Here is a 24,255-nt window from a genome sequence, read left to right on the forward strand (position 1 = left end):
TGGCTCTGTATGTCTCTGCCAGGATTTGTTGGCCTCTGTTTGGCTCTGCCAGGCTCTCTTTGTCTCTGTTTATCTCTGCCAGGCTCTGTTTGTGTCTGCCATGCTCTGTTTGACTCTGCCAGGCTTTGTTAGGCTCTGTTTGGCTTTTTTTTTGGCTCTGCCAGGCTCTGTTGGCCTCTGGCTCTGCCAGGCTCTGCATGGCTCTTTTAGGCTCTTTTTGGCTCTGCCATGCTCTGTTTGTCTCTGCCAGGAGTTCTGTTGAAGGGTCATGAGGACTCGAAAGGTCAACTCTTTTCTTCTCTGCCGATGCTGCCAGACCTGCTGAGTTTTTCCAGGTAATTCTGTTTTTGTTTAGGATTTCCAGCATCCGCAGTTTTTTTGTTTTTATCTCTTTGTCTCTGTTTGTGTCTGCCATGCTCTGTCAGGCTCTGTTTGGCTGGAGAGCGGGTCAGCCAATGGGATTATAGGATGGGACCTGTCTGCGCTCTGCGGGAGGAGGAGGGCCTGGAGTTGCTGCAGTGTGGCGCAGGCGCAGTAGTCTGAGCAGTAAGATGCCGGTGGATTTGCACGAGTGGTCGGGGGCCCTGGCTCTGAATGAAGTGGAGGAGAAGCCGGGGCAGCCCCTGAATGTTAGTTATGGTACGGTGGAGATAGATGAGCTGGGCAAGGTGCTCACCCCCACCCAGGTATTGAGTCAAGGCGACTGAGAAGCCAAGCAGACTGAATATTCGATGTGTTTGTGGCGTGGGGGGCAAGAAATCAATGAAGCTTCTGGAAATGACTGAGACTGGCGGTGGCGGGGGCGCGGAGTGACCACTGGCAGCTAGGCTGTCCTTCACATGCTGGGCCCTATTCTTTCGCCTGCGGTTAAAACTAGATTTCAGTGGGTTTTTTTTAGTAAATATTGGAAAGCAAGCTGAATATTTCTGTAAAATTGGCTGCAGTACAAGCTGCGTTTGTTTTGCTGCTGCAAAGCTCTCCGCCATCTTATACCATGTATGATTTGCGCCCCCACCAACTTTCCAATTACAGATTAAACATTAACGAACCCCTGTAGGAAATGTGATATTTTTAAATGAAACATGTTTGTAATTTATTATTTTTATTGATCTACAAAGTCAGACTGACCCGATTTGTTGCTAACAAAACTTGATTCCAAGGTCTTTCTACAAGATCATGTTAACTACAGATGATATAAGTTATTTGGCCCACATATCATCCGTCCAAACAGACCCCGGCGCCCCCATCACGGAATTGCACGATTTTTTTTTACGATTGCAAGGTTTTTGCTTTTCACAATATGTACGTCCGTTCCATGTGTTGGTTTGCGTGAAGAACTTTTCAGTGTGGGCTCAATGTTTTCCTTTAACTAGCTTGAACCCAAGTCCTACCCTTGCAGTTTAATATAATTTACTTTTCCATACCCTTAACTATCTTGTATATCCGTATGACTTGCCTCTTTTCAAGGCAGATCTTAAAAGTATTTAATTTGTACTTACAGGTGCAGGACCGTCCGGTCAGCATTAACTGGTCTGGATGTGATCCAGACAAACTTTACACTCTGATTCTAACTGACCCAGATGCTCCAAGCAGGAAGGCACCAAAGTTTAGGTAGGTATTGAAAAGGTTCATCTTGATTGTTATTCCCGCCTATAATGAAAGGTCTAGGGGTGGAATATTTTCCTAATCCTTCTCTTAACTGACAATAAGAAAGTTCACTACTTGTTAGTATGTTAAATTCCCAAGGATGTCAAATTTGAAAATGTGACTTATGATTGTACATCTAATTAAGGTAACATTCCAGTGGACATATTATTGTTTGGGCACTGCTCTAACTGTGCTTTATCACATAGATAAATACTGATGTGGACTACTGCTTGCTTCACCCCAGCTCATCCTTACATAAAAACTTGCAATCCATTTTCTCATGAATGCTGCCCCTGTCGCAGTATCGAATTTGTTCATGGATGATTTGGGTTTTAATCTCCACTATTCTACCTCTTTGTATGTAAATATGCTTCCTGACATCAATCCTGAACTTGTTTTTAAGCACTTTGTTCTTATGCCCCCTTGTCCTATGGTTGAAAGTATCCAGGGTTAACCTTTTCTGCTCCTTTTGGTATCTTGTTTCCCTTCATGTGTATGTTGGGGAAATCTGGATTGAATTTTTCCATTTCTCACATGAACTGTACTTGAAATTCCCCAAATGAGGTGCTGAATTTTACTTTGTCCTTCCACGTTTGTGGAAACAGGAGTGTATTTTTTGTTTGTAAAATGTATATATAGCAGCAACGCGAGTGGTATTCGCCACTAATAGCATGCTGCCGTCAAGCCAAAAAGACATTCTACCTATTACACAAATGAGTAATGTGGTATTTGAAGTTCACTGCCAGTGTGATGCTAGGTATGTAGGCTGTACATGCCAAAGCCTGGCGGATCATATCAAACAGCATGTCCCAGCCACTGTTCACATTAGACAGGGTACAGACCATCCCCAACCAGCCCGTGGCTTGCAAAACTCAAAAAAGTGGTCCAACATTAGATGTGATTCTGCAATTGGACAGCATTTGCTAAATAATCCTCTGTGCTTAGAATCACATGACAACCAATTTAAGATAGTCGGCTCACAATGTGGCACATTTGCGTGTACTGGAAGCTACATGTGTTAATACACAGGGCCCTGTTCTTTGCGGACAAAAAGAATATGTACATTGCACCTGTTTTGGCTAAACAAAATGAGTGACAGCCATTCGCTGACTTATTCCTCAGGGCAATGCCTTGCCAATCTGGATCAAGCTGTCTGGTTTAAATTTCAAACCATGCTTGGCAGTTAACTGTAAGTCATCAGTGGTGCATTCTCCATGGCAATGCCACTTGCCAACCACTCAACACTGTCTTCACATACAGCATAAATTGTTGTTTTTCCCCTTATATTGCTATTCTTGCGAGTATCCTGATGAGTGCAAGATGAAAAGCTTTATTGTCTAATATTATCAGATGGTTGGGGAGGGAATGGGTGGTGGCCTGGGATGGTTTTTCAAGCATATTCTGTATTCCCTGGCTCTTCAGTAAAATAATTGACCTAGTGTTTTAATATAGCATTGTATTTAACATAGTTTAATATTGGTCACTGTTAACACAATAAGATGCAGCCTACTGTTTTTACACTTGCTTATTAATGTGCATTAATGGGCTGGTTTTCCCTGTAGGGAGGGGGATGTTGGCTCACCTAAATAGCATTAAAAAGCAGCATATGAGGAATGGGGAATCACCAATACTGTCAAAAATACCTATCAACTTTTCATGAAAACGTAAACCTTTGTCCTTAGTTCGCATGTTTCCTTTTAAAACCAAGAACAAATCATAAGCTACCTGAACTTCCCAGCAGGATTGGAGCATGCCATTCATCTTGGATGTTCTAGACAAATTACCATACCTATTGTAACTTTTTATATTAGATTTTAAAATATACAGCATTATAACAGATATGTTTTCAATTTTTCTCAGAATTAAGGGGAGACAAAAGATAAGTGTTCTTGATGGTTATAAGCTGGCTGGCTCACTATTTGTTGCTAGAATCTTATAAATTGCTGTTGGGCATGCAAAGAATTTCAAGGCTTAAGAGTCCTGGAGTCAACTCTGGATCGTGCTGAAGTGGTAGCAACCCTTCTTTCCCACACCCCTTCTCCCAGTAGAAAGTTTGAAATGTATATGCAACAGGTAAAAATGTTCCTTGGGCTTTACTCTTGTATTTATGTTTATATATTTTTCTGGAGTGGAGTGCTTTTATTTCAGTTACTTAACCATTTTTCTCCAGCTTTCTTCTGCAGTTCATTTTTATAAACTGCAGTTATAAAGTTGCAAATTGTAAGCCATTGAATGTGTAAATGAAACAACTTTCAAACATAAGAAAAACAAAACCAAATGCTTACTGGAAGCACATTGTACAGACTGTTAACTTTCCACAGTGTTGTGTCAAGGTGGAGTTTTTAGTATTTGAAAAGCAGCAATGGAATATTTTGGGGATCCAGTTTGCCTGTTGCTGCATTTGGGGTTATTGGATTAGGATAACAGAGCTGGCCTAATGTTCCATTTATTCAGGTATGTGCTCCTCCTCACACCCATTTCTTGTGTTTGCTGTGCTTAATCAGTATAATCAGGTTGGTAGTGGATCCCAAGAAAAGGAATTTGTGGAATGTCTATCAGATGGTTCTTTGGAGCATCTTGTGGTGGAGCCCACTACGGAACAGGCAATTCTAGATTTAGTGATGTGTAATGAGGCAGATTTGGTAAGGGAGCTTAAGGTGAAGGAACCCTTAGGAGGAAGTGACCATAATATGATAGACTTTACCCTGCAATTTGAGAGGAAAAAGCTGGAATCGGATGTAATGGTATTACAGTTGAATAAAGGCAACTACAGAGGCATGAGGGAGGAGCTGGCCAGAATTGACTGGGAGATGAGCCTAGCAGGAAAGATAGTGGAACAGCAATGGCAGGAGTTTCTGGGAGTAATTTGGGAGACACAGCAAAAATTCATCCCTAGGAAGAAGAAGCATAATAAAGGGAGGACGAGGCAACCATGGCTGACAAGAGAAGTCAGGGACAGCATAAAAGCTAAAGAGAAAGCATACAATGCGGCAAAGAGCAGTGGAAAACCAGGGGATTGGGAAGCCTACAAAGACCAACAGAGGACAACTAAAAAAGAAATAAGGGAGAAGATTAAATATGAGGGTAAACTAGCCAGTAATATAAAAGAAGATTGCAAGAGTATTTTTTTGATATATAATGGGTAAGAAAGAGGCAAAAGTGGACATTGGGCCGCTGGAAAATGATGCTGGAGAAGTAGTAGTGGGGAACAAAGAAATGGCGGAGGAACTGAATAGGTACTTTGTGTCAGTCTTCACACTGGAAGACCCAAGTGACATCCCCAAAGTTCATGAGAGTCGGGGGGCAGAGGTGAGTATGGTGGCCATTACCAAGGAGAAGGTGCTAGGAAAACTGAAAGATCCGAAGGTGGATAAATCGCCTGGACCAGATGGATTACACCCCAGAGTTCTGAAGGAGATAGCTGAAGAGATAGTGGAGGCGTTAACGGCAATCTTTCAGGAACTGGAGTCAGGGAGGGTCCCAGAGGACTGGAAAATCGCTAATGTAACCCCCCTGTTTAAGAAGGGAGTGAGGGAAAAGACGGGAAATTACAGGCCGATTAGCCTGAATTCGGTCGTTGGTAAGATTTTAGAGTCCATTATTAAGGATGAGATTTCAGAATACTTGGAAGTGCATGGTAAAATCGGGCAAAGTCAGCATGGGTTTCATCAAGGGGAGGTCATGCCTGACAAATCTGTTAGAATTCTTTGAGGAGGTAACGAGTAGGATAGACAAAGGAGAGCCAATGGATGTTATCTACTTGGACTTCCAGAAGGCCTTTGACAAGGTGCTGCATAGGAGGCTGCTCAGTAAGATAAGAGCCCGTGGTGTTAGAGGCAAGGTACTAGCATGGATAGAAGATTGGCTGTCTGGCAGGAGACAGAGAGTGGGGATAAGGGGGTCCTCAGGATGGTGGTCAGTGACTAGTGGAGTTCCGCAGGGGTCAGTGTTGGAACCACAACTCTTCACTTTCTACATTAATGATCTAGATGAAGGAACTGAGGGCATCCTGGCTCAGTTTGCAGATGATACAAAGATAGGTGGAGGGACAGGTAGTATTGAGGAGGTAGGGAGGCTGCAGAAGGATTTGGACAGGTTAGGAGAATGGGCAAAGAAGTGGCAGATGGAATACAATGTGGGGAAGTGTGAGGTCATGCACTTTGATAGGAAGATTAGAGGCATAGACTATTTTCTAAATGGGGAGAGAATTCAGAAGTCTGGAGTGCAAAGGGACTTGGGAGTCCTAGTCCAGGATTCTCTTAAGGTTAACTTGCAGGTTGAGTCGGTAGTTAGGAAGGCAAATGCAATGTTGGCATTTATTTCGAGAGGACTCAAATATAAAAGCAGGGATGTGCTGCTGAGGCTTTATAATGCTCTGGTCAGACCATATTTAGAATATTGTGAGCAATTTTGGGCCCCATATCTCAGGAAGGATGTGCTGGCCCTGGAGAGGGTCCAGAGGAGGTTCACGAGAATGATCCCAGGAATGACAGGCTTAACATATGAGGAACTTTTGAGGACTCTGGGTCTATACTCGATGGAGTTTAGAAGGATGAGGGAGGATCTGATTGAAACCTACAGAATACTGAAAGGCCTGGATAGAGTGGACGTGGGGAGAGACTAGGACCCGAGGGCACAGCCTCAGTAAAGGGAAGACCTTTTAGAACAGAGATGAGGAGAAACTTCTTTAGCCAGAGAGTGGGGAATCGATGGAATTCATTGCCACAGAAGGCTGTGGAGGCCAGGTAATTGAGTGTATTTAAGACCGAGATAGATAGGTTCTTGATTGGTAAGGGGATCAAAGGTTACGGGGAGAAGGCGGGAGAATGGGGTTGAGAAACTTATCAGCCATGATTGAATGGCAAAGCAGACTCGATGGGCCGAATTGCCTAATTTCTGCTCCTATATCTTATGGTCTAATCGCCCCATGTGCAGAAATGGGAAAATCTGCTTCCATATTTCCATTGGAAGATATTTTCTGCACACTGGGTATAGATCTTGCATCGAGTAGTTTATTGAAAATGTGTTTTCTTCACTGCTGCTACAAACTGGCTGAAATAGGACATCTTTACGTTGATTTATATCTCACCCCCATCCCACCGCCTCCCTCATCACATCCAGCGTTTGAAGAATTGAATCATTTTAGGGAATACTTAAATGCATAACCCTGCTCATCTTCTGGTCACTAACTTCACTGTCCTAGTCTCTGAACCATACCATTGAAAGTTGTATTCATAGTTTTTAAACTTTGCCCCAGTTTTAAATATCTTTTGTTTTAGTCAATTGCCAAAATTCTCTAATGTACCACGTTGTCCAATCATTAATCTTGTTTGCTTATTAGGGAATGGCACCACTTCATTGTGATCAACATGAAAGGGAATAACATTAAAAGTGGAGAGATTCAGTCTGACTATGTTGGCTCAGGTCCTCCTAAAGGAACTGGTGAGTCCATAATTTATCAATATAAATTAGATATGCTCATGATTGAGCCATATTAATTTTAGTTATTGACCCTTTAGAGTTTGTGTTTAGTGGAAAGTTTCAATCAAAATATTCTCAAGCGCTTTTCAGGTATATTTACAATGTGTCCACTGTACACTGTACAGTACACTGTAACAAACAACTATTTTGAAACACGTGATTTAAGTAAGCACGCACCTGGTATTGGGAGACTGGTAGTGCAGTATTGGCACACTGCATTTTTCATCTTGGGAGCCTGGGTATGAAGTGAGCCCTGATCCATGGGAAAAATTAATTCAACCTCTGACTGGAGAGTACAACAATAACTTACAGTACCTTTAACAGAATAATACTTTACAGGAGCACTATAAAGCAAAATTTGACAGCGAGCCGCATTTGGAGGTATTAGGTCAGATGACCAAAAGGTAGGCCTAAAAGGTATCTTCTAGAACGAAATTGAGGTAGAGACGTAGGGAGGGAATTCCAGAGTTTAGGGCCAAAGCTGCTGAAGGCATGGCCACCAGTAGTGGAGCAGTTAAGGTAGGGCATGCTGTAGAGAAAAGAACTAGAGCGCACAGATATCTTGGAGGATTATAAGGCTGGAGGCGATTACACCGATAGGGAGGGGAGAGGCCATGGAGTTTGAAAACAAGGTTGAGAATTTTAAAATTAAGGCATTGACCTAAAGTAGGTCAGCAAGCAGAGGAGTGATAGATGAATGGGTTTTGGTGTGAGTTAAGACATGGGCAGCAGACTTTTGGATGACTATGCTATGGAGAGTAGAACGTTGGAGATCAGCGAGGAGTGCATTGGAATAGGTCAAGTTTGGAGGTAACAAAAGCTTGATATTAAGGGTTTCAGCAGCAAATGAGCTGAGACGGTGAAGTCAGGTGATGTTACGAAGGTAGAGATTGGTGATCTTAGTGATGGCATGAAATGAGGTTGGAAGCTCATCTCGGGGTAAAATGTGACACCAAGTTTGTGAACAAATTGACTTAATCTCGCCCTTTTAGTAGGGAGAAGGATGGAGTTGGTAGCTAGGGAACGGGGTTTGGAGCAAGGACTGAAAACAATGGCTTCAGTCTGCCCAATATTTAATTGGAGGAAATCTCTGTTCGTCCAGTACTGGATTTGGATAAGCAGTCTGATAAGTTAGGAACAGTTGAGGAATCATGAGAGGTGGTAGTGAGGTGGTGCAGTGTTCATGTGGAAACTAACACTGCTTTGGGATGATATTGCCAAGAGGAAGCATGTATGAACGGGCCAAGCATAGATCCTTGAAGAACATCAGAGGTAACGGTGTAGGAGCAGGAAGAGAACCTTCCAAGTGATACATTGCCTATGATTATGGAATCAGGTGAGAGCAGTCCCACCCAGCTGGACAATAGTGGAGAGATGTTGTAGAATGATGGTGTGGTCAACCATGTCAAAGGCTGCAGATAGGATGAGGAGAGAAAGTTTACCTTTGTCACAATCACATATGTTGTAATTTTTTAACTTTGAGAGCAATTTCAGTTCTGTAGCAGGGGAAGGATTCAGACATGAAGTTCTGGGAAATAGGGGAATGAATTCTGGAGGTGACCACATGTTTAAGGACTTTGAGAAGAAAGGGAAGTTAGAGATGGGACAGTAGTTTGCAAGGGCGATGGAGTTAAAATTTGTTTTATTTTGAGGAGGGGATAGATTTAAAGGGGAGTGGGAGTTTAGACCTACCTTTTACTAATTGAAGCTTAATTAGTGTGAGTCATCCCAGCTCACCTCAGCTTTATTTAAGAAAGGGACTATTTAGAAGCACACTACAGTGTGCTTGCACAGGAACAGGGGAGAGACCTCATTGTGAGTGAGTGTGGGTATTGGCAATTTGGTGCACAGGGGAAGAGGTGCTCTTTGCATTTTTTCTTTGCTATCCAACTTCTTAAATCTTCAGAGAGTGGTCTTGCCCTGCTCCAGCAATAGAGGCTACAAGGGAAAGGAATGACTGGCAAGTAGTGGGTAAGGTCGGGTAAGTATTTACCACTTTTATTGCTTATAGTTTAAGGTCTTTTTGTGGTTTATGGTTTGTATATTCTGTAGTAACAAGGATCAGGGAAGAAGGGCCCCAGAGTAATTGATTTAAAAGGCTTAATTTACAGGGATAAGTCATGGCAGGAGAGCTCAAAGCCGTGGTGTGCTCCATGTGGGAAGCCGGGAGCATTTCCAGTGCCCAGGACCAGCATGTGTGCAGGAAGTGTGTCCAGCTGCAGCTCCTGGAAGCTTGGGTTTCAGAGCTGGAACAGTGGTTGGGGACACTGTTAAGTATCTGTGAATCTGGGAGCATCCACGAGTCTGAGAGCTTCATGGATAGCATGTTTAGAGAGGTGGTCACACCTCAGCTGAAAGGACTTGAGGAGGGAAGGGAATGGGTGACCACCAGGCAGTCCAAGAGAGACAGGCAAGGTAGTTCAGGAGTCCCCTGGGGTCCCGCTCGCAAATTGGTATTCCATTTTGGAGGCTGATGAGGGTGCTGGTTCCTCCAGGGAGTGCAGACAGCCAAGGTTCTGGCACTACAAGCAGCCTGTCCTTACAGGAGGGGAGGAAGAGAGAAAGAGGGGATTCTATAGTCAGGGGAACAGATAGGCGCTACTGTGGCTGTCAACGTAACTCCAGGATGGTGTGTTGCCTTCCTAGTGCCAGGGTCCAGGATGTCACTGAACGACTGCAGGGCATCCTGAAGGAGGAGGGTGATAAGGCAGAGGTCATGGTACATGTTGGTACCAATGACATAGGTAGAATGAGGGATGAAGTCTTGCATCAAGAATTCAATGAGTTAGGCAGTGGACTAAAAAGCAAGACCTCTCGGGTTGTAATCTCTGAATTACTCCCAGTGCCATGTGCTATCAAGCTCAGAAATAGGAGAATAGCAGGTGAATACGTGGCTTAAGAGTTGGTGCAGGAGGGAGGGTTTTAGATTCCTGGATCACTGGGACTGTTTCTGGGGAAGGTGGGACCTGGAGAAGCAGGACTGTCTACATCTGAACCAGAGCGAGACGAACATCCTTGAGGGCAGTTTTACTAGTGCTGTTGGGAGGAGTTTAAACTAATTCGGGAGGGGAAAAAGAATGTTAGCAGAATAGGGACATGTCATAATACAGTAAAACAATCAAGTTAGAGGGAGTACAGCTGCATTAAGTTTCAAGGGAGTGAGGCAAGGCTGGATGGCCTGTACTTTAATGCCATGAGTATTACAGGTAAAACGGATGAGTTAAAGGTGAGGATTGACATGTGGAATTGTGATATAGTAGCCATCACTGAGACATGGTTGAGGGAAGGGCAGGATTAGCAGCTCAACATTCCGGGACGTAGAATCTTCAGGCGTGATAGGGGAGGGCGTAAAAGAGGAGGAGGCATTGCATTATTAGTTAAGGAGTCAGTTACTGCAGTAAGGTGAGATGATATCTTGGAGGGGGCACCGAATGAAGCTTTGCGGTTAGAGCTTAGGAATAAAAAAGGGGCAGCCATATTGTTAGGTGTTTATTATAGACCCCCAGGTAGCAGGAAACTGAGGAGCAAATATGTGCACAATTTGCGGAGGTGTGTAAAAACAACAACAATAGGATAATTATATTAGGTGATTTCAACTTTCCGAACATTAATTGGGATAGACATAGTGTTAAGGGCTTGGATGGAGTAGATTTCTTGAAATGTGTACATGAGAACTTTTTAGGTCAATATGTAGAGGATCCAACAAGGGACGGTGCAATGTTGGACCTAATTCTGGGGAATGAAGCCAGACAGCTGGCTGAGGTGGTGGTGGGCGAGCATTTTAGTGATAGCAACCACAACATGGTACAATTTAAGCTTGTTATGGACAAAGAAATAGACAAGTTGCAAAAAAATGTTTTGGATTGGGGGAGAGTGGATTTTAGTAAAATAAGGCAGGATCTGGCCAAGGTAGACTGGGAACAGCTACTTGTGGGGAAATCTACAGAGGAGCAGTGGGGGTGTTCAAGAAGGAAATGGGGAGGGTACATGCTCAACATGTTCCCTCTAGGGTGATAGGAAGGAGTATTAAGTCCAAAGAACCATGGATGACCAGAGATATTCAGGATACGATGAGAAAGAAAAGAGAGGCTTTTAGCAGATACAAGGGAAGCAAATCAGCGGAGGCATTAGTGGAGTACAGGATGTGCAGGGTGGAGCTTGAGAAAGCAGTTAGGAGAGCAAAGAGGGGATATGAGAAAGCTCTGGCTGGTAAAAGTAGGGAAAATCCCAAGATATTCTATATCAATTGAAAGAGGTTAACGTGGGAAAGAGTAGGGTCCATTAGGGATGAAGGGGGCAATCTATGGGTGGACCCAGAGGACATTGGTAGAGTGTTGAACGAATACTTCACATCCGTCTTCACCCAAGAGAATGAGGATGAAGTTATCAAGCTCAGGGAGAGAGACTGCAAGGTTCTTGAGGAAATTGATATAGGGAGTGACAAGGTTTTGGAGGTGTTGGCAGGCTTAAAAGTGGAGAAATCTCCAGGTCTGGATGATTTGTGTCCCAGACTGCTGAGGGAGGCAAGGGAGGAAATCACAGGGGCTCTGACCCAAATTTTTAATTCCTCTCTGGCCACGTTGGAGGTGCCAGAAGACTGGAGAACAGCTAATGTGGTACTGCTATTTTAAGAAGGGTTGTAGAGATAAGTCAGTGAACTACAGGCCAGCTAGTCTCACGTCAGTGGTAGGAAACTATTGGAGAAAATTCTGAAGGAGAGAATCTATCTCCACTTGGAGAGGCAAGGTTTGATCAGGGATAGTCAGCTTGGCTTTGTCAGAGGGAGGTCATGCCTAACAAATTTGATTGAAATTTTTGAGGAGGTGACCAGGTGTGTAAATGAGGGCAGTGCAGTTGCTGTAGTTGATATGGATTTCAGCAAAGCCTTTGACAAGGTCCCACATGGGATACAGGACAATTTGATAAGGTGGATTCAAAATTGGCTTAGTTGTAGGAGGCAGAGGGATGCTTTAGTGACTGGAAGCCAGTGTCCAGTGGCATACCACAGAGATCTGTGCTGGGTCCCCTATTATTCGTCATTTATACAAACAACTTAGATGACTTTGGGGGGCATGATTAGTAAGTTTGCGGATGACACAAAGATTGACCGGGTGGTTAACAGTGAGGTTGAGTGTCTTGGGCTATAGGAAGGTCAAATGGACAGATAAGTGTCAGATGGAATTTAACCCTGAAAAGTGTGAGGTGATATACTTTGGAAGGAGTAATTTGACAACGAAGTATTCAATGAACGGCATGACAGTAGGAAGTTTTGAGGAACAAAGGGACCTTGGCGTGTGTGTCCATAGATCTCTGAAGGCGGAGGGGCATGTTAGTGGGGTAGTGAAAAAGGCATATGGGACACTTGCCCTTATCAATCAAGGCAAAAATTACAAAAGTAGGGAGGTCATGTTGGAGTTGTATAGAATCTTGTTGAGGCCACAGCTGGAGTACTGTGTGCAGTTCTGGTCGCCACATTATAGGAAGGATGTGATTGCACTGGAGGGAGTGCAGCGGAGATTCACCCGGATGTTACCTGGGATGAAACAATTAAGTTGTGAAAAGAGGTTGGATAGACTTGGGTTGTTTTCATTGGAACACAGAAGACTGAGGGGCGACCTGATCAAGGTGTACAAGATTATGAGGGGCATGGATAGGGAGCAGCTGTTCCCCTTAGTTGAAGGGTCAATCACGGGGAGACATAAGTTCAAGGTGAGGGGCAGGAGGTTTAGGGGGGATGTGAGGAAAAACTTTTTTACCCAGAAGATGGTGATAGTCTGGAATGCGCTGTCTGGGAGGGTGGTGGAGGCGGGTTTCCTCACATCCTTTAAAAAGTACCTAAATGAGCATTTGGCACGTCATAACATTCAAGGCTATGGGCCAAGTGCTGGTAAATGGGATTAGGTAAGTAGGTCAGCTGTTTCTCACGTGTCGGTGCAGACTCAAGGGGCCTCTTCTGCACTGTGAGATTCTGTGAACACCTGGAGAGCGAGAACTGTTTGCAGTATTGGCTACCATGGGAACCAAGTGATGGGGTGATCTGCAGTTCAGTGGGAATAGGATTGAGGGAACAGGAGGTGGGCCTCGAGGACAAGATGAGTTGAGAGGGCATGAAGGGAGATGGGGAAAAATGTGAGTTCAAGGCTTGAACCCGGGACAGCATTGGAGAAAGTTTGGCTAGGTAGGCTAGTGGAAGGGAGGGACGTGGCAGCGGTAGCTGTTCAGATGGCCTTGTTTTTAGTGACAAAAGAAGTCCTTGAGCTCCCAGCACTTACTGTTGGCCTTGAGGGTGGAGGGAGTAGGGTAAAGGTGGTTTGCAGTGGAGAAAAAAGCCGGGGTTATTTTTGCATTTGGGATAATCCTAGAATGGTGAGCAGTTTTAGCAGATACGAGCAGGGCCCCATAGTGTTTTATGTGGTCCAGCCAGATATGGCAGGACTGGATGATATTTTCGATACTTTCAAAAAGTAAATACTGTTCAACAAAATCAAGGAAACATACTGAATACTACATAAACAATTCATGATTTTTGTCTCAAAATTCATAGTTCCATTGTCTAAGTTTGTGTAGGTTGATTTTGTAAGAGCTATCCTCTACGGGGAGCACAAAATTACCTCCTTAGACAGTACCTTTTAAATTCACGACCACTACGATCTAGAAGGATAAGGGCAGCAGACACATGGGCACACCACCACTTAGAAGTTTCCCTTTAAGCCACTCACCATTGCTGACTTGGAAATAAATTGCCATTCCCTCTCAGTTGCTGGGTCAAAATCCTGGAACACCCTCCCTAACAGCACTGGGTATACCTACACCATATGCAGTGGTTCAAGAAGGCAGCTCACTACTACCACCACCTCCTCAAGGGCAATTAGGGATGGGTAATAAATGCTGCCCCAGCCAGCAACACCCATGCTCCATGTTCGAATTAAAAAAAGTCCCTCAAAACTATTTTGTAAATTTAATTCTATCTCTGCTGGTTGCAAGGTATACATAGATTAATTTAAGCAGAATGTTAATTGTGGAAAATCAAATGTTTTCAAAAATACATACTAGATGAATTTGAGGTTAGGTTGTAATGCTGGTCAGATCCAGGGTAAAGCTGTCCATTTGGCCTTATCTGGAGCAGTCTCAGTTGTACTAGTGGGATTGTCATTTCCTCTCCCAGCCATCCTTCGATTAATTTGTTGCTATTGAATTAGTGATTTTATGTGTAGACTTCTGTCCCTTGGAACTAGATTGAGACAGTATGAACCTTTAGTTTGCAGCCGGAAGACATCGGCCAAGTAGTTTGCTTTGAAACTTTTATGTTATAAATCTACTGGGCAAATACAAAAGCATCACAGGAATTAATGATTTTCAATGGTGGAAGAGGAGAATGAGTTGCATTTTGTAGAAAGCTAATGGCACAACTCAGATCAACTTTTGAATATACACATTTAACCCCTTGCTTGAAGTTGTTGTAACATTTTTTTGTATAAATAACAGCAAACACTGTTAGGTCCATAATTTGCTGTCAGCATAGCAGTGAGGCTATGTGTTTTGTTTTAAAGTTCATTGTGACCAGAATATTTCCTTTTTAACTGTTGTAGTATTCTAGTTGCTATCCATTAAGCCACTGGCAGCAGTTGGCATTCGGAACCCTGGCCATCATTTTTCCCGTTTGCTACGTCTCTAGTCCGGACTTCTAAATTCAGATCTCGCTATACCTAAAAGCAAAATACTGTGGATGCTGTAAAATCTCAACAGGTCTAGCAGCATACCTATACCACATGAACTGTGTGCTGCTAGACCTGCTGAGCTTTTCGAGCATTTTCTGTTTCTGGCTCTATTTCTGTGTACCACAGTGCCTTTACCTACGCTGTGGTATTGAAGTCTATCACACTTATTCTCTGGTGGCGTGTCCATTGTGGATTTGAAATAATCAGTTATTGGAAACAGCTAGAGTCCAGCAGTTAGGACTGAATCAATGGTTCTATTTTCTAAAAATATTTTTAACATTTATATCTTATGCTGAAATTCTCATGCCTTCCACCTACAGACTCACTCTTGACCAGCCACCCTCTAAACTTAAGCTCATCCTAATCGTGTTCTGCACTGATTCACACTCGCCCTGTTCTTGCTGATCTACATCAACTCCCTGCCTCCCAATCAATGCCTTCAGTTTAAAATTCCCATTTGTACTTTTAAATATTTTCATTGCCTCACCTCTTTATCTCCTCCAGCCCTTATACAACTCAGGAAAAAACCTCACTCAGTTCCTCTGAATCTGTCCTGCTGTGCTTTCCTCCCCTTTTGTTTTATCATTGAAGGCCATGTTTTCAGTTATTTCTATACCATCCCTCTAGAATTCCCTTTTCCACCCAAGCTTTTTGTCCCCTCCTAATAACTTTTTGACTCTCTGTTCCATGTGCCTCTGAAATCATTTTTTTCTACATTAAAGCTATTTATTTGTAAATTGTCCAGATTAGCCATGATCTAATTGAATAGTGGAACAGGCTCTAGGGCTGAATGGCCTAATCCGTTCTGATGTTCAGTGAAAGCTGTTGATTGTCATCCAGCCATTCTCTTTTTTTCTCCTTGCCAGACTGCTGTGACCAATTATTGTGCCCAAGTTGAGAGCAGCTAAGAAACATGGGAGTGATAGTGTTCTTTCTGGTTCAGTAACATACCCAGCAATGCATAAGGCATTAGTAATTCTGGCGTTCAGCAACCTAACCATGTGCATTGACTATCCATTTGATCCTGGTAGATTGTTGGCCAGCTGAAGCATTCTTTGTCTATTTAAATATGTTTTGTAGAATATGCATTTGTGACCTTCAACTGCAGCAGCAATCAACATTGATTGCCCTTGATAAGGTACCCTCGACAACTGAGTTGTTTGTCACACCATTTTGGAGAGCAGTTAAGAGAACTGTGTTGCTGTGGGTACAGGCCAGATTGCATAAGGGATGGCACATCATCTTCCTTATGGGTCATTAGTGAACTAGATTTTTGTAACAGTCCGGTAGTTACATGGTCACCATTACTTGCATTTTATTCCATAGCTAAAATTGCTATTGCTGTGGTGGGATTTGAATTTGTGCTTCTGGATTATTCAGTAACAAAACCATTCTGCTACCATGCCTGATGAGTTAATTTGTTTCCTAGTTTTACCAATTCTGAAGTGTAAAATCCTTATTTTTGGATGTTTCACCAAATTTGGCTCCCAAGTGATTAGGCCCAGTAATTACTGTGGGTAAATAATTAAGCAGCAAACTGATCTCCATTCTCCTTTTGAGAGAGTTATTTATGATGTAACTCCAGCTGATATTTAGAATTCAGTAAAGTTTCTAGTTCCTGTATTTATCAACATTTGCTACAGCAAGTAAAGCATTTTTTGTATGGATATTTCTGCAAACCTGTTACTCTTTAAATCCTAATACAGTTTATTAGCTTGCCTGGAATTGCTAAAAATGTTTTTTACTGAATATTTTAAGATTCCACTATTGGGAATGTCTATACCCTAATTCTGTAAAATAATCTTCAGGATGAAGTTTTAGCCTGGGTATATTGTCTGAGAGCAATTAATATTTTCTGCAAATGAATTTTTTTTAAAAGCTGAAAATATTTCAGGTCTTTTTGGTACAATATTAGTGGTGCAGATTTGCTTACATTGGAACCTGTTTGCCATGATGGAGATGTTAAACAGTCCTGAAAGCCCACCACTGCCTACTTTAAACAGGCTGTCTCTGTAGTGACTTTTAAAGGCACAGCTTCACTAACAGACTACTGCCATTTTTAGGCAAACAAGGCAACTGGTCCAACAATTGAAGTTGGGTGTGTGGATATGAAAACTTTGAGCCAATATTAACCATTGCAGCACAAGCAGAAAAGTGTTCCATTATTATTGTGAACATTTTTGCATGGGGTTAATTATGTTGTCAATTTCTCCATTTTGCTTTGTCTTAAAATGTTTATTACAGGTCTTCACCGCTATGTCTGGCTGGTTTACGAACAATCTCAGCCACTGAAATGTGATGAACAGCGTTTGACCAACCGTTCAGGCGATAAACGTGGGACATTCAAAACTGCAGCATTCCGTAAGAAGTACAACCTAGGTGTACCAGTGGCAGGGACATGCTACCAGGCAGAATGGGATAACTATGTCCCAAAACTCTATGAACAGTTATCTGGAAAGTAATTTGCAAAATCCTAACTAGATTTGTTTTTCTTTTTACAAAAAATATGTATTTCCTCATAACTGTCGTAGCAACACTTGTTTGGCTGTATGGAGCCTGAAACAATATTATTGATGCACAGTTACTTTTGGTTCTATATCCCTAAATAAATGTCAAAGTTCAGTTTTTTGCACCTGAACTGAAAGTACAAGGAAAAGTACAGGTGCCAATTTGATTTTACGTTTACAATAAATTATTCATGACATGGAGAATATGGTTTTCAGTCCTTATTTGTTGCATTTAGTCAAAGGAACTGATGATACTTATAATAAATTTGTTTTGAAGAATGCAGATACCTGTGTTAAAGATATTCATAGTAACTATTTTTTTGATCCAGCAGTGAAATAAAGGCAAGCCTACGTTAGTTAAATGAAATGTACGCTATTTCAACTCCTAAGTGTTCCAGAAGATTACTACAAATATCTTTACCTGGAATTGCCACAAGCTTTCACTGGTTTTACCAGCATAATTCAACACAAACTAAGTTTCCAAGATCTTAAAATTGTGCTGAAAGCCAGTCTCAGCCACAAAACTAGTGATGTCCCTCAATTGAAATATGGGTACAATTGGTAAAAACTTGCTCCTATAAGTAGACACCCTCAAATTAAGCCTTTTGGCACAGAAACAATAAGTTTAAATTACTAAAACTAACTAGTGTACACCTATGAAACAAGTAAATGGTTCAGTATAGTTTCATTTTGTGATTTTAAAATGATGTAATTCACAGGTGGTGAACAGGACATTTAAAATTGCACCAGGTTACTATTCAAATGCATGATGCACGACAAAAAATGTTCTAAGCTACCTGATTGGGTTGCTTCTTGGAAGATGTCTGGTTATGCAAATAAGAGGCAATACTTCCAACTATAACTTAATTTTTAAAAAATGCAAAAGTGCAAGTTGCAAACAGATATCAAATGGCAACAAAAGTGGAAACTACACCCAATCGTGCATGAAAGTAAAGGTCAGTGACGAGGCAATTCTAGGAAAGTCATTGTTTCAAAAGAATTGGGTTTATTGTACCAGATGCTTTGCAGTGTTAAACAGAGGGGGCTCCTAAAATTGGTTATTAGTTTAGAAAATTGATCATGCAATTAAATGAATGTACATGCTATTCAGTCCAACTGGTCCACGCCAACGTTTATGCTTCATATAAGCTTCTTCCCACCCATCTTTGTTTAGCCTCGACAGAATAACCTATTCCTTTCTCCCTCTTTTACCTAGCCTTTTCTTGTTGCAGCATATTCCACATTCAAACCACTGAATAAAGAAGTTTCTCCTGAATTTAATGTTAGTGTCAGTTTTATTTTTAATCAAATTTGTCTCTTTCCCCCCCCCCCCCACAAAAAGATATTTCCACATCCACTGCACCAAACTCCTTCATAACCTCAAACGGTTTCCTCAGGCTTCTCTTTTCTAGAGAATGGGATCCTAATCTGTTATTACTTTCCTGGTATCATTGTAAAAAAATTGTGCCACCTTCACCATCTCTCTTTTTTGTAATAGTGTGGTCTAACCAAGGCTGCATACCAATTTAACTTCTCTGCAATCTCTCTAGAAATGAACTGCAGTACTAAGGCTAATAAGGATTTTTTAAAAAAAAATCACTAGCTGCATCCCAAATTCCAATGCTCTCCTACTCTATTGAGACTTTACTTTCTAATGTGGTAGGTGGCATCACTTTCTACCAAATTGCACCACCTCATTTGAAATTTCTGCTAATTACACATCTGCTCTACATTATTGATGACCTGTATTGTCAGGACCCTCCAATTTGGTATTCTCTGCAACACTTAAATTATACTTCCAATTCCCAAGTTCTTAACTTAGAATGGATACAAAACAAGGTTCAATTTGTCTCCAACTCCACATACATCCGAGATACCTTTATTGAAGCTTTCTGAAAATCTAAAATTACATTGTCTACAGTGCTTTTCTACCCTGCTACTACTTCAAAGAATTAATGAGACATTGACTTCCCTTTGAAATACCGACTATTCTTTATCATATATTTGAGGTTCTATTCACTGCTGTGATTTTAATGGATTTGAGAGTGTAAACTTATTCAAATGACCAGCCCTAAAAAATAAAAAGTTAAATCCAAGTGAAAAGAATGTGAATGATCCAGTTAGTTACAGTAAATAGCTTAACCAATAAGGTTGGAGTTAGGCACTCTTCTACCCAAATTATATAGCCCTCACTTTGGAGGCTACAAAAATACATTATTCATAGTAAAGATACAGATCTATGGGCAGTGAACAGCACAGTGCCATGCACATGTGAAATATTAATCTTCAATTTCATCAGCTGGCCAGGTACTTAGGACTTTTAAAGCAAGCAAGCTGCCACAGGTCACCTGACATGTCTGGAAGTTTCCAATATGGATTACAATTAGGATATGCGAAGGCAAACCTCCTATGGAATTTCACACCTGATGGCTAGGATATCTAGAAAAACTAATCACCTAGGCTATAACAATAGCCAAGGTCTGTCCAGACATGAACTGATCAGTGGTCTTCTTTAAACTCAAATCATTGCGATCCTGTAACCAGGATCACCATTTTGAAGTATCTAATATTACAACATCCCAGTTGCTTTTGGTAGTCTGTAGTAGTGTCTGCAAATGGATACCATCTCTCTCCCTGTCTCCTTTAGAGCCCCATCTGTTAGAGTTTGGAATCCAGAGAGAGAGAAAATTGCAATCACAAGTAACCTCAAATGCAAAAGCATCCACTTTTGAAAAAGACAGATTACAGTTAAAAGCCTCCAGAAATTGTAGTTTACATTGGCTGCAATTCCACTGAAATTAAGATTGCCATTATTAAAAACTGCCTGAGCCACAAACAATAGCGAAGGACTCAGTAAACTCTATTTCTTGCCTTTTATCATTAAGTATTAATTTGGCCAAAAGTAATTCTGCATGTGTGCGTTGTGAAGGCCCTGTTTAAGTGGGTGGGTATTTAGCTCAATAAAAACTAACCCACTTTGTGTTCTATGCAATCACTGTTTAAATGGTTAAGTACTGACACTGAATTGATACCTTCACTCTTATAAATTTCAAAACCCTGTTACGATTAATCAAAGAGTGGGAAAGAAAGGGTGAGTCCTGATATCCATCCTCACCTAGTTGTAACAAGTGAGTTAGAACGTTTAACTCTATCAAATCACAGGTGAGGTAAAGTCAGCTACAGGTTTTAAAATAATTATAGCTCATCTCACTGGCTCCCAATTTAGCATTATGTAGTAATTTAGAGGTCACAAAGATGGCTCGTGAGCAGTTGTATAAATTAATGGTATCTTAATATATTGTCAAACTATCACTTTCACATCCAAGCAAAGTAGATTTGGATTTGCATTAACACAAATGTCCAAAAGTGTCTGTAAACTCAAAAACTAATATGAAAGCCTTGAGGTAAGAGTTCCCAAGAATCCACCTTACAGCAGTGAGTTCTCACCAAACACAGTATAACTGCAGCGATAGAGGTTGGAGTTCAAGTATGTTGGAATGCAGCCAATGAACATTTATTCTGAACATAAAATCCACGTTTTATGTTGGTAATGGGTTAAGAAAAGCAATTAATTTATGATGCCAGCTGAAACAACTAGGATGGCTTATACTTTATTCGGGGACCATAGTGTTGGCAGACAAAGAGGCCATTCAGCTCATGTTGGGGCCAGGCAAAAAAAAATATATAAACTAGCCACCCATTCTAATCCCATCTACCGGCACCTGGTCCATAGCTTTGCAGGTTACATCACTTCAGGCGCAGATCCAGGTAACTTTTAAATGAGTTGAGGGTTTCTGCCTCCACCACCAAATCAGGCAGCAAATTCCAGACACCCACCACCCTCTGGGTGAAGTTTTTCCTCGTACCTCCTCTCATCCTACAAATCACCTTAAGTCTGTGCCTTCTGGGAATTGGCCTCTCTGCTAGAGGAAACAGATATTTCCGGTCTATTTTATCTAGGCCCCTCAATCTTGTACACCTCAATTAAGTCGCCCCTCAGCATCCTTTGTTCTAAGGAAAACAACCCTAACATATCCAATCTTTCCTCATAGCTGCAATTTGAAAGCCCCGGCAACATTCTTGTGAAACTCTGTGTTCTCTCCAGAGCAATTATGTCCTTCCTGTAATGTGACCAGAACGGTCCACAAAACTGTCTAACTGTGGCTTAACCAGTGTTTTATACAGTTCTAACATTATATCCCAGATGTTGAATTCAATACCTTGTCCAATAAAGGAAAGCATTCCATTTGCCTTCTTTACCATCTTATCCACCTGTCCTGCCACCTTCAGGGACCCATGGACATGCATTCCAAGGTGTCTCACTTGCTCTACCCTCTCAATATCCTCCCATTTATTGTGTATTTCCTAGCTTTGTTTGCCCTCTATAAATACATCATCTCACACTTCTCTGAACTGAATTCCATTTGCCACTTTTCCACCCATTCAACCAAACCATTGCTATAATTCTGGAGTCGACAGCTATCCTCTTCACTATCAACCATAAGGCCAATTTTTGTGTCATCTGCAAATTTCCCAGCCTTGCTTCCCACATTTAAGTCCAAATCATTAATGTATACACCTGTCATGTTTTAAATTGCCTTAGTTTTGACTTCAGTGAAAAATAAAGGTTAATAAAGGTTGTAATAAATGCCAGAGCAATAATTCTGGCTCAGTAAAAGTGAAGGAAGACAGGTTGGGGGAATGTTTCTCTGCTCTAGAGGATGAAATATCCAAACCAAATATATACAAGTTCAATGCAATTTAAAGTACAACAATTCACTTTGATTTGCTAGACTGCAATTGAGTCACACCCATTAAAACTGCAGATGTTAAGCAGGTTTATTTTAGGAAAGGCCATCAAAATGCTTTTCAAAGTAAGTCACAATTATATTTTAATCATAGATTATTGCACTAGTCCTGGCCTTTTAAAATATAATTTTACTTGAGGTGTATAAGTAGGAAAGTTAATTGAAAAAGTTTATTTTGAAGAATGAACTACAAACCTATGTCTCAATTTCGGGATCCATAATTCTTCCCTCCGATGCAGAGGGTACAAAGCACCAAGCTTTGTGGGAGCTCAAGAATAACTAAATGGAAACTTCCCTCCCGTTAATTTAGGTTAGTTTAGATTATCTAACATGCCATCCAATCTATGAGATACAGCACTGTGAAGTGACCCAACTCTGAGTAACATCGATATGCTTATGCAAAATTAACCAGTCATCACAAGTACTTTGACAACAATCATGTTCCGCCATACAGGATTCCTATTCAGCGTTTCTATGAAACTATACCGGAAAGTGAAAATGACTGCAGATTTCAAGATACAATCTGCTAAAATAACTCTCAACACAGTGTGGTGAGCACTTTTATTTACAAATATGATTAAAAGCTTACTTTTGCTTTGACGGTCATGCTATTTTACCTGAAAAAAAACTGGAGTGCATGCAATAGTAAAGCATCTTACTGGTTTGTTTCATAAGAAAATACACAGCTTGTAGTATGAGTAAGCAACATTTATGGTCTAGATGGAAAATTCTATTAGAAGATCCCACTGACAGCCAGATTTACTTCCATATACTGAACGAAAAATCATTAAAAAATTAATTTGAGGAACCATTAAAATACTTTATGAAAATAAGTAAAAGCTCTCCTGAATTCCATCTATACAATATATGTGATAGTGCCTTGGCCCTATTGTGCTACTTGGGTCCCAGGATTCACATACAGTATGCACATCATCTGCCACAGCAGAAAATGATTTTATATATATATATGATTAACACTGGGCCAGGATACCCTTGCCAGCATTTCTTTTTAAAACTCTATTTCCCAGAAGCACTTTGTATGATCGACATGTACATCAAATTCTTTTGTATCAAATTATTCAATCTTAATAAAATTTCCTGATGAATAAATACCGAAAGAAAGCTAGCAGCGAGTAAGATAAGGCTGCAGATATAACATTTGTCTTTCTGCACAGATTTACAAATTATTTGTAATGCATGATCATATAAGCGATGTACATCCTGCCTTCCAATTTCACAAAAAGTATGATTGCACATATATCAATACTGTGTCATTTTAAAAGATGACCAACAAATGGTCAGCGTTCTTGTTAACATTAACAATGGGGCCCTGATTATAAGGAAATTTAAGGACTGTAGAGGCACTAGTCCAGAGGTGATGTCTGCCCTCAATAAGTGAGCCCATAATTAGAATACCTGGGCAAGGTAATGGCAATGTTTTTCATCTATAGTCTTCCTTGGGATAGTCCAATGTAACCAGATTTCCAAACCCAAGTCTGAGACTTTCCATGTCAAAGCTTTCAATTTCCCGCCCTTGTCTTTCCAATAAACTTCGTATTCTTTCAGTGCGTTCCTTCTGAAGTGCAGCCAGTTCCTCTTCAATCTTGAAAGAAATAAATGGAGAATTTTTAGAAATTGTCAAGCAACATTTTTCTTGCTCCAATAAATGGTACCCACAGCATTTTTAGAATCCAAACTAAATCAACTTTTCCAAGTCACTTTCCTCTTCCTATGGTTCTAAAGGAAACCACCAGGTATATCATCCAAGTCATAGGCAAAAATCACACCCAGGGCTGAACTTCTCAACCGACATCTATACATGGGTCAGGACGTTTCCTGATGCTCCTACTTTGCTGCTGTAATTTCACTATATATTTGACAAAACCCCATTTAACATGAGTAACTAAGCTGCCTTCCAATGATGAATTGGGAACAGCTCTAAGGAAAGTCCCAGCCTTGCACTTTCTGGAAAAAGTAGATGTGGCATAATAAATAAATGTTCATTCTTCTTCTGATACAATATTTCCCCATTTTAGAATATCATTCCTAAAAAACCAAACATACACTTTGACATGTTTACTAAATTTTTAACTA

At 41.1% G+C, this 24,255-nt stretch overlaps 2 protein-coding genes across 2 annotated transcripts in view; one reads left to right on the forward strand and one right to left on the reverse strand.

The window, feature by feature from the left end:
- The first annotated feature begins 507 nt into the window (after positions 1–507).
- pebp1 (phosphatidylethanolamine binding protein 1) lies at positions 508–17,554 on the forward strand. Its single transcript, XM_041201979.1, has 4 exons — positions 508–686; positions 1,502–1,611; positions 6,989–7,089; positions 17,091–17,554. Exons 1-4 carry the CDS (start codon positions 552–554, stop codon positions 17,306–17,308), a joined length of 564 nt encoding a protein of 187 aa, XP_041057913.1. The 5' UTR covers positions 508–551; the 3' UTR covers positions 17,309–17,554.
- Positions 17,555–22,708: 5,154 nt separating this feature from the next.
- taok3a (TAO kinase 3a) overlaps positions 22,709–24,255 on the reverse strand; it is a 108,920-nt gene continuing 107,373 nt past the window's right edge. The window contains exon 18 of the mRNA XM_041203056.1: positions 22,709–23,764. Coding sequence (XP_041058990.1) covers positions 23,603–23,764 — 162 coding nt within the window. The 3' untranslated portion in view covers positions 22,709–23,602. The remainder of the gene's footprint in view (positions 23,765–24,255) is intronic.

The sequence above is a fragment of the Carcharodon carcharias genome, chromosome 13, assembly GCF_017639515.1.
Source record: "Carcharodon carcharias isolate sCarCar2 chromosome 13, sCarCar2.pri, whole genome shotgun sequence".
Taxonomy (NCBI): Eukaryota; Metazoa; Chordata; class Chondrichthyes; order Lamniformes; family Lamnidae; genus Carcharodon; species Carcharodon carcharias.